The sequence below is a fragment of the Perna viridis genome, chromosome 2 (assembly GCF_037379345.1).
Source record: "Perna viridis isolate PV_CMFRI_1.1 ecotype Kerala chromosome 2, ASM3737934v1, whole genome shotgun sequence".
Taxonomy (NCBI): domain Eukaryota; kingdom Metazoa; phylum Mollusca; class Bivalvia; order Mytilida; family Mytilidae; genus Perna; species Perna viridis.
The window spans coordinates 35,227,071-35,238,847 of record NC_142446.1 but is presented as its reverse complement, the minus strand read 5'-3'; the positions used below and the strand labels follow the sequence as shown (position 1 = coordinate 35,238,847).

Below are 11,777 nucleotides of genomic sequence, written 5' to 3'. Positions count from 1 at the left end.
CCTACAAAATAAATACTAATCTACTACTACGACACTGACAGCTTTGAAATAGTCGTTTTGTATATATTGTAAAGTGTTTGAAATTCAGTCTTACATGTCAAAAGATAAAAATGAATCGTTTAATGCCGGCTTTTGCTTGATTTATTGGAGGAACTATACTTAAGATTCTCACTGCACGGACAAGAAAAATAATTTGAGTACAACTGAACCAATCAAATACCATCCTACTGCCAAATCAGTTCAGTAGTATAACGTTTATCCGTACTTGATACAATTTTCCTTCTTTAAATCAAATTTGATAATCAGCGTTCATTTATTGTGTTCCAGCATTCGATTCGAACAACGATGCAAACAAGTTTCTCCGTTTCAATATTAGGTTACATTTCATATAGAATGCCAGTTTTCCATTTATTAAAATCAACGAATGCATGCTAATAAAAATGCTTTTAGTGCGTAAGTTTGACGTGACGCGAATTCCAATATGTAAATTGAATTGAACGCACAAAAATAACAGTACGAAAAATATGGCTTGTATTTAGATACCATATTTTTAGAAATAAAACATTAAATATTCATAATGCATAATTTAGTGATTTCAATGTTTTTTAACGGTATTCTGAATAGAATTTGATATTGTTAGACGAGTTTTAATTCATATGTTGAAAGATAATAACATAAATAGGCAACCTACGTAACAGTTTATTGGAAAATCTGTATATGTAACAAAAAAGCAACTAACAATTCATTTCCTTCAAAATTATATTTAATACTTTCAGCACATTCGTCTTATATATACACTTGTTGTCACTTTAACAAAATTCTCGTTATATTATTCAAGTTTGCTTGTAAAAGTAAAAACAAAACTTTCAACAGAAGCTTTGTCAATCACATATAATAATACATATTATGTTAATTCCTCAAACATGTTTTACAATCTGACCATTACAATTACATATGTATTTGTTGACATTTATATCTAGTTTTGACAATTACTTATCTTTATTACAATCTTAACTAAAAGCCGGTAATCCTCATCAAGAAGAATTATTGGGTTTTCTACCACTTGAATGCCAGATCCATTACTTTTAAAATAATAAAATGGTATCGCAATACGGATGACTGTTTGCCCTATCGTCATGATGAACCAGTAAAATGTCAATAATCAGTAGTACGTTATAATGAAAGTATTTGACGCTCAGTTTATTGGATAACGTATAGAAGGAAGCTATTCTCTTTCTATGTACGATCTAATGCTAATCAGTAGGTAACCATCGCCAAGTCAGATAAAGAGTCTTTGAACTCGTCTCTTACAATGACTTATACATACGGTCACGGTGAATGAATTAGGCAAATAAATTACTAAAATTGGTTGATATAGACATTCGTATAACTCGGTCTGATTATGTGTTTACAGAAAGTTAACTGATTGCATTCACATGAGGATAAATATGACGCGACGCAATGTTGATAACTTGTAGGTAAGTGAAGTCAGTTATATGACATTGTCAAATTAGGAATTATCCTCAGGAAACGAAAAATTATTTAAATCTTTGAAATATATTGATTATAATTCAGATGTATTTTGATGATTATTTTTCGTACATGTACCTATGGTTACAGATATGATTAGATAATGACCGAATGGTTGTCATAACTGATATTGTCAGTTATATGAGTGATTTTATTGTGAGACTAAATAGCCTATATTCTTTGCAAGTCTTTTAAATTTGGTCGTGGCAATTGTCTCATCAATTGTGCTAACTTATGAATAGACATTTAGCTGCATGTTTCGTTTTTCAGTCTTCAACTGAAGATAATATTCTTTTTATTTATCAAAGTAGTTCGTAGTTCACCTATGTCATTTCAATTAACTTACATATAGTGATAATCTGAAGATTCAGTTACCTCAAAACTAAGCGGGTATCTAATAAATGGTTGTAAATATAATAATATACGTCATCGGACATACACCATTGTTTTAGTATTCTTAACTTCACTCGTATAAAGCTAACGTGTGAAAAAAATACAAACAAAAAACAAATTAAAAATGTTACATGTAGATCCACGATACAGATACAGTTCAAATGTCTTTAAATCATTAAAGTGATTATTTGATGCCTTTTGTTGCCTTAGAATAGAAAAATAGACGACTCAAAATAGATATGAGAAAAGAATACATACAAATGTACATCTATTACAAACTGCTTAATGAGGTAGACCTAGAGTAAGCGACATAACTTTTGAAATCAGTGATATGCTTTTATCATATTCAATTTCACCATGTAAAAAGCTGAATACACACATTCCAATATTTTGTAAGAGTGATATCCATTATCCTAGGTGTACCTCCTTAAGAGTTGTGTCTTTATTTCCGTTCCCAATTGTATAAGTTTTAAACAGTTGTATAATTAAAGGAAAATAGCATCAAAACCTGTATCTGTAAATATCTACATCAAAATGAGGAAAAGATGAAAGCTAATGATTCAATTAGAGAATGAGTGCATTTGCGATATTTAGGAATTCTTATAAATTAGTTTTAAAACATATTTTTATCTTTAAATGTGAGAAAAGTAGCTCTGAGTGTAATTGAATAGGGGCATGTCAATATTTTTTATCTATTGAGATATTACAGAATTATTTTAACCAATCAGATTACAGTATTTATCTCAAATTAATTTATTTCGAATAAATGATATACATGCACCTAATGATAACAATATCGAACTACTTTATTTAAAGAATATACACATGTAATTTAATCGATCATTTATAAAATCATTACAGAGATACATGAAACTTAACGAAAATTACGTTCTTAAGAACGCAACATTTAACCAAATTAAGTATACTTGGAGAGTAAAGAAATTATCACAGCCAATATATGTTACAAAAAATAAAAACTGAAAACCCACGATTTTCAGATCTTGATCGGTACAAGGCATTTCTATTATCATAAAAATTGATACTGCATTTTAAAATTCAAAATCAATATTCTAATTATTGCTCTCCGACAGAACAAACTCGTATTAAAAAATATAATTCTTATTAAGGTTTCACTTATATTTATGGCACAATCATCGAACAACAAAGTATATTTTATAGCACATTGTTATTAACATAATTATTGTCAAATAAATAAAATTACTTTTTGATGTTCAAAACATATCAAATATCCTTATCCCTTATTCGATATGCCATTTCACATCAACTTCTTTTTTCACCATTCATTTTTCCATATTGCTCTTGCCCAAAACATTATGGTATAAGTTGTTTTCATACTAAATGACAATATTCAATTGACTTATCATTATTATTTATTTTATCACAATTTATTTGAATTTAGTTTCTTTATCCTTTTAACTGTAGCCACTTATAAATCATTCATATTGACATTTCAGACTACGATATGGACGTTTTTCAGCATTTCACCTTGAGTGAATTGCATTCTTTCTACCAATATTACTTTTGAAACAATTTGGTAAACATTCAATAATTAGGTCAAATATTTATACCAGCTAATTCTAAATTCCACTTCTTATACAATATAAGTTATGCTTTCAATGTGTCCTGTTTAAAAGATCAGGATTATTCTTCGATCTGGAGAGATTTAATGGAGAAAAGGACTTCAGCCTCAAACGATATCGCGACAGGCAATTGCAAGTGTTACATTAAAAGAAGCCGGTCTTACAGGCAATCAAGTCAACACTTGCATTTTTCCGACGCAGTCGGTACAGTTTTTACCCTTTGACCTTAAAGACGCTCTTCTATGGAAACGCAAGTCATTGGATCGCAATTCTGTTTCCCGATTGGTAAAATACTGATAACTTAGTGGTGTTCAGAAAACGGTATCGAAATTTTGAAATTGCGTTCGAAACAAAAGCTGTCGAAAATTTGAAATTGCGTGGCATGTGTTATTTACTTGAAAGAAATGTAGAAACTTAGAAATAAAATTTTACTGCGTCGATAGTACTTGTTTAATTTAAGAGCAAAGAAGCGATTCTTTATATCAAGTATCTTTTGGCTTTTACTTTTCACTATTTCAGATCAGACTAGAAGTTTCGTTTATTTCCTCCAAATCATTTTTTAAGTAGGAGATCTGTGTTAAGAATTGAAACACCCATTTGTGCAAAAAAGCTTTTTAACAGGTATTAAACCAGACGGATTGTCATTAGAAATATGCTTAACACAGACGTATTCTGACATAATATATCAAAGCTACCGTAGAGCCATTTTAAACACTTCAGGAAAACGATATATTCTTTTAAACTTAATTAACGCATTGTATGTAGCTGTTGTGCAAATATTCATTTAAGTTCAGTCGAAAACGTGGCGGTTTGCACTCACATCTTCTCAGTATTACTCATGATCAATTTAATATTTTAGACTTGGCAAAACCTGCAGCTTAATTTATGGCAAACCCATTTTGGGTACTTAGCTTACCTATGTTGGTAGAGAATCTGACTACTTCTCATAATTTATAAAAAAAAAAAAAAAAAAAAAAAAAGATTGGTCGCATTTACGTCATGCAAACTAATATCTGTGCTTGACCTCCGGGACCTGCAGCAGGCTTTAGTGTTGCTTAGTTCTCTTCACTCTGCTAATTTGTTTGTTACATGTTATAATAGTGTTCTATGGATGATTTTCGATAAACTTGATTTTTCATCATTACCTTAAATCGCAAGTTTCTTAGCTGAATACTTTTATATTAATTCCTTACGATTTCTGAATGTTTAAACAATGATAATGATAATACTTAGATAATGTTAAAAAAAGGTGGGTGTAACCAAAGGTGTAACCGTCAACACGTAAAGTCGCAGATAATGTTAATGATAAGTGGGCTGAGAAGTTCTGATAAAAAAAGTCTTAAAGTATGTCAAAACCAAGATTCAGAACTTGCATTATTTTAAGCAGCTTACGGAATAATTACAACATGCTCATATGCATTATATCTTTGCAAGCCACAATCAAAAGACGGTTTAATCTTACCGAGTCTTTGACATTTGCTATCTCGTTTAAATGTAAGAATCTTTGAGATGAATGACAAAATGTCCTAATCAAAGGACCACAGAATTTAATGTAGTGCTTTAACTCGTGCAAAGATGAAATCCCCTTCAACAATGAGATTGTACTTAAAACAAACTTCTTAAATATCAATTCACGCTAACTTGTGTGTTTTTTATTACAAAATATATTGAACTTGGTGTTTTTTGTATAAATAGAATGTATGTTGCACGTTGTGAAATTGCAAAAAAATACATTAAAAAAAAAGAAATCTACTTATTAGTGTGCGCTTTCTTCATGTTTTTCGTTAAGCCCAGGTTTGTGTCCGATGACCCCAAAACGCCTATGATTTTATAGACGAAGAGGTCAATCCAATATTAAACTAAGTACTAGCCCGTCCACTAAATTATTATTGAATTATTAAATTCACATGGGTTAACTCTTCACCTCTAATTATACCATATTTTGTCAATTTGTGCCATAGTCAATATTTATAACCATGGCTCTCCTGTTTCAATCTATGTCAATAAGTATTTAAAGCTCAACTAGGGAAATCAATGTCAGTGAGTGGAACATCTAGGAATATTTTCAGATTTTAATGGGATTTATTTTTATTTATTTTGATTTTGGAACCTATATTATCAATACAGTTGCTTTGTTTTTGTTTCTTTTTTCAGGTAACTATTTGTATCTTTCTCTTTAAAACCTGATTGACTATACAGCAAATCGGCATTTTCATTATTTGCGATTAAAGATACAGTTTTGTCCCCTTTAATATTCAGTCCCTGAAAAAGGTAAGCAGCCTGTAAAACAATTGCACAAAATAATATATTATATATATTTATTAAATAGGCTTCTGGAACAGGGTTATATTGCTACAAGATTAAAGTAATCACTACAGAAGTTCTATGGTCGTCATCATGAACTCGTGGATCGTTATGGTGTATCCATCTGCACCATGAAAACTGATTTATTCAATGGGTCATAGTTTTCCTTTCCTCGTTTGTCTACCTCGGACTTGACTTTTTGTGAGCAACTCGGCGGGTGTTTTTGGAAAAGCAGAGGACGCTTACCATACTTGTGCACCTGGTCCATGCTCCCAGTTATCCGAGTTCCTCATTTGTTTTTATTACTTTGTATGTATGATTTTAGTTACTATATGTTCTTTGTTGTGTATGTTTGTTTTCCATGTCTGGTCTTTGTCCCTGGATTACATTCTTTTGATTACCGCTACAACCTTGGTTCCCTTGATTACTGTTATACGTTGTTTAATATCACATTCCTTACAAATCCATCGTAAGAGTAAATGCAAACATAAAATATGAAAGGTACCGAACATATACTTAAAAAAGTAACATATTCATAGACGATTTTATGACATATAATAACTGACAGGATTTCAGATGAAATACTATTCGACTGAAATTGCAAATTTTCTTTTATAATTTTTTTTAAATAAGGTCTACAGTCATGTAAAAGCACAAGCTGTAATGAAAGGTTTATGAAAAATACAGGTTCGTAATAATTTTAAAGCCAAGACAGAAAATCTTCAGATCATTTTGATGTTGTCATGTCTCTAGATTATACAAATTTCGGTTATCATATTTGCTGTACATGTAACCGTGACTTTTTATACGGTCGCTAAAAATTCGCCGCCGTTGTCCGTGTCATAGTTGTTTATAAAAATTTGCTTTTGTGGGACAACTTGGGTTTTAGATGATTGATCTTTGTACAATTTTGTAAGCGGTTAGGAACTACGAAATGAAGGTTGGTATTGATTGTTTTGGGTTTTAAAATAAATCGTTTGGATGAAGGAGCCAAACAAGGGTCATAGCAAGCAGTATATTTAATTTAACTATATTCATGTATGACTCCTGTATAAGATATGGATGCCGATGATATTGTTCTATAATATTTTGCGGGTGTTTCAAAAAAAGCACAGGACGCTTACCCTACCGGTGCACCTGATCCATGCTCCCAGTGTTTAGTGGACTCCGAGTTGCCTTTTTGCTTTTGTTACTTTGTATGTATGATTTTAGTTACTTTATGATCTTTGTAGTGTATGTTTGTTTTCCATGTCTGGTCTTTGTCCCTAGATTACATTCTTTTGATTACCGCTGTAACCTTGGTTCCTTTGATTACTCTTGTACCACAAAGGTCAAACTAGTATTGGTTTGTTGGCGTTATGAATTGAGCCAAAAAGGAATGAGAGACCAATAAATGCCAGAAACAAACACTCTCTTGATGTCAAGACGATATTATTTAGTAACAATGAATAAATCTACTTTATTTGACTATACGGAATATATTAGGAGGGGTTGTGTGAGTCAAGTATGAATCTAGAACAGAAGAGCCAGAGACGAGCAGTTTCTTTAATTCCGACAATAAATAAACTATTCGTACTTCGTAAATGAACCTCTTTAGAATTGTACCAAAAGGGGTCATATTTATTTTGGAGGTTTTGAAAGGAACTATTTAAAGAATGAAAAGTGACCACTTCGCTTCCTTTCTGTATCAAATTCTAATCGCTACCAAAATTCAAATTTGTATCAAGCTTGAATGGTGTGTCTGTACTTGCACAAACAGATCGGGTTTACATCTTGTAAAGCGCTTTATCGTTAAGTATGTAACATAATGTAATGAAAATACATTCCATGAACTGTTTATTCACTGTAAAATTATAATACATTCCTTTCACCTTTAATGCATTCTTACTATGTTGTTTTTATTAATACTATAGATATAATGATATTTTGATAACTCCACTGGCATGGAAATCGGCTATAATTAAAGTTCCAAATATATTTTTTTCAGAGGTAAATAGGAATGAGTGAAACTACGATGAATTTTACGTTTTTTGAGTACACGACAGATATATACGGTCATTATCAGATGATGAACTCCATTCCTGACCATAGAGTTAATATAAGCTCGGCATTAAATAGGACATCAAAGTCAGAGGTACCATTTATAGCACCAACTGATGGACCGGATTTTCTTTTAAGGAAGTATTCACTTCCATTTTTATGCGTTGTTGGTTTTTTGGGAAATACGCTTTCAGCTTTCCTATTTTTAGGGAAATCTTTGAGAAAGTTTTCTTGTTGTGTTTTTCTTGGCGTGCGATCAATTGCTGATACCGGATTTCTTGCCACACTTTTGATTGTGTGGTTGGATTTCATAGATGTACGAATTTTTCATTCCGATGGTGTTTGCCATATGGTCGTTTTCCTTTCCTATATATGTTGTTTTGTTGCAGTTTGGTGTGTAGTGTTCGTGACAGTGGAAAATTACGTCCGAATCTGTCATCCATTAGTGATTAAAATGTACTGTTCGTCAAAGACGGCTATAACCATCATATTTGTACTGATTTTTGTTTCTATATGCTTGTACAATATGCCACTCTGGAGCAATGAAATTTTGGAATTGTCACAAAAACAATATTGTATGACTAAAAAGAAATTTCGCAATCATGAATTGGTGCTTACATATATAGACACGGCCATGACACTTATAATACCTTTGCTCATAATTCTGACTCTTATGCTGATCATCGTGTACAAGGGGGTACAGGATTCAAAAAGAAAACTCAGATTAGGACACCATGGAAGTAAATATATCCGACGCCCGTCTTACGGAACAGTTGCTGCCTTACTGACTGCCGTTTCGATTACGTTTGTGTTTTTACATACCCCTATACACATTTTCAGGCTAAAGGTCATTATCGAGACCGTAACCGGGAGGTATAATGTTGCCAGTCAAGCAGACCGGACTATTGGGAACATTTTACAGGTGCTTTATTATTTGAACTCATCCGCAAACTTTCTTGTATATTTCATATGTGGACGTAACTTTAGAAGAGTATGTAGAGAAATTCTTAAAAGAAAAATTGCACATATTCTATATTGCTGTAATGATGATTCACAAAATGGAGACAGAGTGTCGGATTCTGGAACGTCACAGATACTTGTAGTATTTGAAAAAAGTAGCTCAAACTCTATGAAGTCAATAAGAAGATGTAGTTATGTACGTTAAGAATGGTAATTAGCACGAGTAAAATATAAGTTGTATGAGAAAGCCTTGATTTCAATATTTTTCTCCTATGAAATTTCGTTTGATTTCTTTCATGACATGTCAGTATGTCTTTTGATCTCGTAACATGTTTTTAAACGAATTTGAATTTTCGTGTTAATGGTTTTATAATTGTATATGTATTGTGTAAGTTATCTGGTTGAGTAAAGAATATGAGAATTACAAGTCAATGTGCTTCGGAGACAACCTCGAAACTTCAATATCCTATGAAAACCCTTATGTTTATTTTTCTTTGTCTTCTCGTTCAATTTGTAACTAGAAGCCTAAGCTGCATAACACCAAATTGATCACATGCCCATTGTTTTTTCCAAAAGCTTAAAATGTTAACATAAGTATTAAATCAACACAAAAGGTTTAAAAGGTAAATAATAAAAAAAGATATTAATTGCTCAGAAATCAGTCGTTAATGTACTACATTTTGTGATTAGCATTTGGCAGATGTCTTGTACAAATACTAGTACCTTCATATAATCAAACTAGATATAGCAGTTTAAATATAAACGAATATGAACTTGATGATCTTTTGTAAACATGGCCCAGTTGGTGGTTTCCTGGCGAATTGGTGTCTTGATTTCCGGCAACTATCATTGCAAACAGTGACTTCCGGTTGGTTTCGAATCATATTCAAGATATAAAAAAGTCTGGTTAGAATGAGTACTTTCATATTACAGCGTCGGAATGGTATAAATCAGTATCGATCCTATTGCTAAAATTAATATTCTCTTTCTACAATCAGTCTATTTTTCAATATGTTTTATTGTTATCATAACATGAATGTACCATGTACGTGACATTTTTGTCCTGATAAACATTTCAATAAAAGGGTAAGTTATAAAAATATTTTTTTCATCATTTAAAGAGCTGCGAGGTAAGCGTACGTATGAAAAATTCAATTGCCGAAGATTACTCGCTAATCTGTCTGCAGAAGCATAATTAAAAAGATCTTACGAAACGTTTGAAGGAGAAATAATATAGTAAAAATTAAAGCTTAATGGCGAAAATGGTTTCCGCTTTATTTGTTTTTGTTTTTTTGTTTTTTTTGTTTTTTGTTTTTTGTTTTTGTTTTTGTTTTGTTTTATTTTATTTTATTTTTTGTTTTATTTTTTTGTTTTGTTTTTGTTTTTTTTTTTGTGTTTTTGTTTTTTGTTTTTTGTTTTTTTTAGTCGCCCAACATCAGTGTACCACATGATTGGCAAGTCCAGAAAGAATTTCATTTGTTTTCAGTGGAAATTTTATTAATGTTGCATTATGATAATGAATAAATTGTTACATTAACCCCCCCATATAGTCAACAACAAGGTCAGTTTGGGTTTTTTTACGAAGAAAAGTTTATCAGCTATGTTGCTTATGATTAAATAGAAGCAAATGACTACCATGCAAATGTCGCCAACATATGACGGCAAAATCTATACAAAAATTCCAAACCTGTCTACTACATCAACACTCTATTTGTTTACATTGTATTCGTTACTTTCTGAATAATTGAGTAGCACTCCATATAAGAATCACGCAAAATGTTATTCATGGTTGGAAAGACTATATTTTTTATTTTTCATATTTTGTTTAAAATGTAGTAGTTAAGAGAATTAACTTATGGCTTTCCATACAACCAATTCTCATAGGAGATTTCCATGTGGATTATTTTCCAAGAGCATAGCTATGGGAAAAAAGTATAGATTTCATCATACAGGCCTTTCAAGCAACGTCATAACGAATGGAAATACGTAGCCTTTTTTAGGTGTATCCCATTTTACAGAATTTGCATGCTTCTTAAAAAGACTTACGTAACCATTTTAAATCGTAGAGCTTAAGTCAACAATATGTTATTTCTGATAATGCATTTGAATGATTTTTGAAATGAATACCTAGGACAATCAGTAATGTGCCATATGCTCATATCAAGTAAATTTACTTTGTACACTTAAGGAAACTTACAGTCATGGCCACGTATAGACTTTCATAGTTTTTTCAAATTTATGTTAGTCGGATTCGAAATTCTGTGAATTGTATCGAACGCTTTGGCTTCAATGGAATTTTGAACTGTTGGTTGCTAATTGACTAGATAGTTTGCTTGTTTTGGGGATTAGAGGTCATCAAGTGTAAATGGTACATGTAACTGGTTTATCTGTATAATGATATATCTTATCATGTAACAGTTTTACGACTAACCAATGCATAATTTACAATGGCAATAATGTGAGTTTTACTCTTACAAGATTCTTTGTTGCTCAATCGGCGTGTCGAAAGCCGCTTGGGAAATTATAGTTATACAAAGTCTGATAGCTATCAATTTTACAGTTAACCCATTTCCCTTACTATTATATGACAATAAGGACTACTGATATATTGCTAAATATTTTAAAATTAATCAATCAATTCTGATATTTCTATGTTAACTTAAAAGGCTTAACAAATTAAAACATTTAAACAAATTAAATGGTAAACAACAAGCAAATCGAAAATACTAAACAAAAGTTATTAACTGACAAAAGTAAATTAAGCTAAAGGTATCTAATTACAAATGTTGAGTAAGTAAAATGAAATAAACCTACTGTAAAAACTGTCAGCTAGCACGGTTAACTTCAATTAAAAGTTACAACTTGTGATTTTCCAACTCTTTGTACTTCTATTCTGCATACTCAGTGACAATCCCTACTCAAAAACATTATACATCGACGTTACCATAA

The 11,777-nt window shown here is 31.3% G+C and overlaps 1 protein-coding gene across 3 annotated transcripts; it reads left to right on the top strand.

The window, feature by feature from the left end:
- The first annotated feature begins 1,235 nt into the window (after positions 1-1,235).
- Positions 1,236-9,255, top strand: LOC148624815 (somatostatin receptor type 2-like). 3 transcript variants are annotated; one of them, XM_088567736.1, is made up of 3 exons: positions 1,236-1,478; positions 5,679-5,795; positions 7,816-9,255. In XM_088567736.1, the coding sequence occupies exon 3, from the start codon at positions 7,828-7,830 to the stop codon at positions 9,031-9,033; it is 1,206 nt and encodes a 401-aa protein (XP_088423862.1). In that variant the 5' UTR covers positions 1,236-1,478; positions 5,679-5,795; positions 7,816-7,827; the 3' UTR covers positions 9,034-9,255. The 3 variants fall into 3 exon arrangements, with proteins under 3 accessions (XP_088423862.1, XP_088423863.1, XP_088423864.1); XM_088567737.1 differs by lacking the exon at positions 5,679-5,795; XM_088567738.1 differs by lacking the exons at positions 1,236-1,478; positions 5,679-5,795 and adding an exon at positions 6,459-6,515.
- The last annotated feature ends 2,522 nt before the right edge of the window (positions 9,256-11,777 follow it).